This window comes from Neovison vison, chromosome 13 (genome assembly GCF_020171115.1).
Source record: "Neovison vison isolate M4711 chromosome 13, ASM_NN_V1, whole genome shotgun sequence".
NCBI lineage: Eukaryota > Metazoa > Chordata > Mammalia > Carnivora > Mustelidae > Neogale > Neogale vison.
This window is the reverse complement of record NC_058103.1, coordinates 148814413-148817500: the sequence shown is the minus strand read 5'-3', so window position 1 is coordinate 148817500 and position 3088 is coordinate 148814413. Positions and strand designations below refer to the sequence as shown.

The 3088-nt window shown below is 66.8% G+C and overlaps 1 protein-coding gene across 6 annotated transcripts in view; it reads right to left on the bottom strand.

Moving 5' to 3' along the window:
* The window catches only part of TM6SF1 (transmembrane 6 superfamily member 1), a 49780-nt gene extending 48706 nt beyond the window's left edge, over positions 1 to 1074 (bottom strand). For all 6 annotated transcript variants that reach the window (XR_006381737.1, XR_006381736.1, XM_044231459.1 and 3 more), the window contains exon 1: positions 954 to 1074. Coding sequence is in view for 4 of the 6 variants with exons in the window: in XM_044231459.1 (XP_044087394.1) it covers positions 954 to 1045 (92 nt within the window). In the remaining 2 variants the exon portion in view is untranslated. The remainder of the gene's footprint in view (positions 1 to 953) is intronic.
* Positions 1075 to 3088: the final 2014 nt, after the last annotated feature.

Genomic DNA, 3088 nt, shown 5'->3' with positions numbered 1-3088 from the left:
CAGCTCAAGGACTGGAGGGGGGTTGCCACGGCAGACTGATGCAATTTCCTCAGCACCAACTGCTGGGGGAAACCTAACGGGTTAACTTCTTCGCCCCCACGGACAGCAGGGAACACCAGCAGGCACGGAGGCCTGGCACCTCTCCCTCCATCCGGGCAGGGCCACAGCTGCCTGGTGCAGGGTGGCGTAGCCCGGGATCCCTCACACCAGACTGAGGTGGGGCTTTGAACCAACCCATCTGTGGCCTGTCAGCCCCACCCATTTCCTTGGCCTTGAACTGCTCGGCCTCCCTTACCCCGTGCCTCTACACAAAACGGTCTCTTTGGATCCTGACAATAGGATACAAATATAGGCCATTTCACAGACCAGAAAACTGAGGCCACGCCACACGGGTCATGTGCAAAGACACGCCTAGAACCTGGGTCTTTGCTTGTCGGCCCGGGGCTATTCCTGCTAGTCATTCACAACAGTTTCTAAAATTAATAGGAAACGAGAAGTATGTGCGTGCCCATACATGGAAACGTCCCTGTGAAATGCGAAACGAACCCGGCACAACCCGAGGGAACACGGCCACGCTCGCAGCTGGCGGCGTCTGCGCCCCCACACCCCGGCCCCTGGGCTCAAGGGCAGGGGCATTGCCTCGTTGACCTCCGTCACCCCCGACACCCGGGCCGGCGCGCGCGCGCCCCGCACTGGGCTCCAGAACCGCACCGCACGGCCGGGACGCCCGCCCGAGCCCAGCCCCCCCCCCGTCCTCCCCGGGCCCGCGCGCCCCCCTCGCGCCTCCCCTCCCCCGGCCCAGAGGGGGAGCCCCCGCAGGCCGCCGGCCCAAGCCCTGCGGTTGGCGGCTCGAGCCCCATCGGAAAAGTTGCCGGGGGCTCGCGCGGCGCCGAGGCCACTTGGCCGCCCACCCCCGGCCCCGGCGCCGCCCCCCGCCGCGCGCGCCCACTCACTCGTGCTGGGCCGCCAGGTGGTTGAACACATAGGTGACCGGGATGGCCGAGAGGGACAGCACGAAGACCCCGGTGGCCGCAGAGGCACTCATCGCCGCCGCCGCGCCGCTCGCCCTTCAGCGCATCCCGCGCGGCGCCCCGCCCCAGCTTCCGGCAGCGCCCGCGCCCCTCGGCCGTGCCCTTCGGGGCGTCCCGCGCCGCGCCCTCAGCAGCGCCCCCTCGGCGCGCCGGCCCGCAGCCGCCCGGGAGCGCAGCGCCGCGGTGCGGTCCCGGGGGGCGCCCTGGCCGCGCCCCGGCCGGGGAGCGGCGACAGCCCCGCGGCGCGGGACAGGTGTCCCGGGGGCGCGCGCTCTGCGGGAAGGCGGCGGCGGCTTGGGAGGCGGGCACGGCCGGCCGCGGATCCTCGACGACCTGGAGAGGCTCTGGGCCGCGCTGCGGGCGGCGGGGGTGGGGCGGGGGGTGGGGCGGGGGGTGGAGTCAGACCCGCGGGCGTCGGAGCGGGAAGGGCCGCGCGAGATCATCCACGTGGGGAGCCCTAGGCCGGGGGGACGGGAGGGACGATGATCCCGAAACCGTGGGTCGTCCCCGCGAGCAGCCGACAGCGGGCAGCAGGCCCAGCTCGGTGCAGGGGACCGGGTCAACCCCGGGCTGCTCGCTCGCGTGCCGCTGACCTTGGTCAAGCTACTTAGCTCTTTGGTCTTTTCCCTTCTCTGTCCAATGGGAATAGCGCGCGCAGCGCAGGAGGCGATGAACTGAGCCGCTGCGTACGGATTAACCCCCCCGCGCCGCTCGGAACCCCGGGGTCTCCTGCAATTCCCGTTTCTGGGGGTTGAAACTCACCCTGGGAGAAGCGCTGTGATTTGAGAGACCAGGTAGCGTTCCGGAGGCCGGGCTTCTGCAGGACCGGAGGCGCGGGGCCCTGCGCGGGGACCGGGGACCGGGAGGCGAGAGCCGAGGGCTCAGACCGCCGTCGGACAGTCAGACGGGCACCAACTATGCCCGAGGCTGCTTGACCGTGCTGGGGGCGAGGTCTCAGAACCCCTGGGCCTCAGCCTGGCAGGGTCTGCTGTCCCAGCAAAGCGGAGGACAACGAGTCCCAGACAGACAGCAGCCCGGGCGACCCGGAGAGGGGAGCGGTACTCAGTACTAAGCCGGCAGCGGCCCAGGGCCCCACGGCATCATTCGGCTCGTTTTAGAGAGGACGGAGATGACCACAGAGAGGCCGTGACCTACCCCTCTGGGGCCACTGCACTTTCCCAAGCCAGCTCTCCTAATCCCCTACCTGGGTGCTCCCGGGGGGCTGGGGTCTAACTCTGAGGAGGTAATGATAAAACCTTGGCTCAAATCGTGACACAGCCAAAGTTTTTCCCAAGAGACATCCTTACCTCTGACCGGTCTGTCACCCTCCCTCACAACTACTCCGAGTGTTTGTCACTGTCCTTCAACTCTCTCTTCCTCCAGACAACAAAACCCCCCTCTGAGCCCCCCACTCTCCTCCCAGCCCTTCCCTGAGGCCAGCCAAGCCCCTCCCTCACCACCCAAACCTGCTACATGACTTTTACCTTCTCTCTTATCCCTCTGGCTGCCCTAGGTCCCTCCCCTCAACCTAGGCACACGCATGACTACGTCCCAGTGTAGACATGGCTCCCTGGGCCAGCGGCTCCTCTCTGTTAGCCGCCTTCTCTCCTTTCTCACGCACGCTCCGATTTAATGCCCGAGCTCTGCTGAGAGATCCCAAATTATGGTCCTCCTGCTGGCGTCTCCCCTCAGCGCTGCTGCATGGCATCCCACAGACTCATCCCAGTCAACATGGCCAAAATGGATTTCCTCTTCGGCCATGAGACCAGCTTCCTCTCCTCTGGTGGCACCACCCCTCACCCGACAGGCCAAGCCAGACACCTGGGAATGCACCTCAGTTCTGGCCGGTCCCCCTTCCTCTGGTTTCGGCAGCACTGCCGTTGCTCCCTTCCAAATACTTCTCAGGTCTGCGCCCCCACCGTCTGTCCGGGTCTGTCTTCCGTGTCCTACCCCTTCCCTCATCTCTCCGGCTCTGATCCTGCCAATTCTAGAAGACCTCACCTGACCCGCGTCCTGGGCCTCCCTCCCCCTGCATCAAGCTTTGCTTTCTTCAGAGC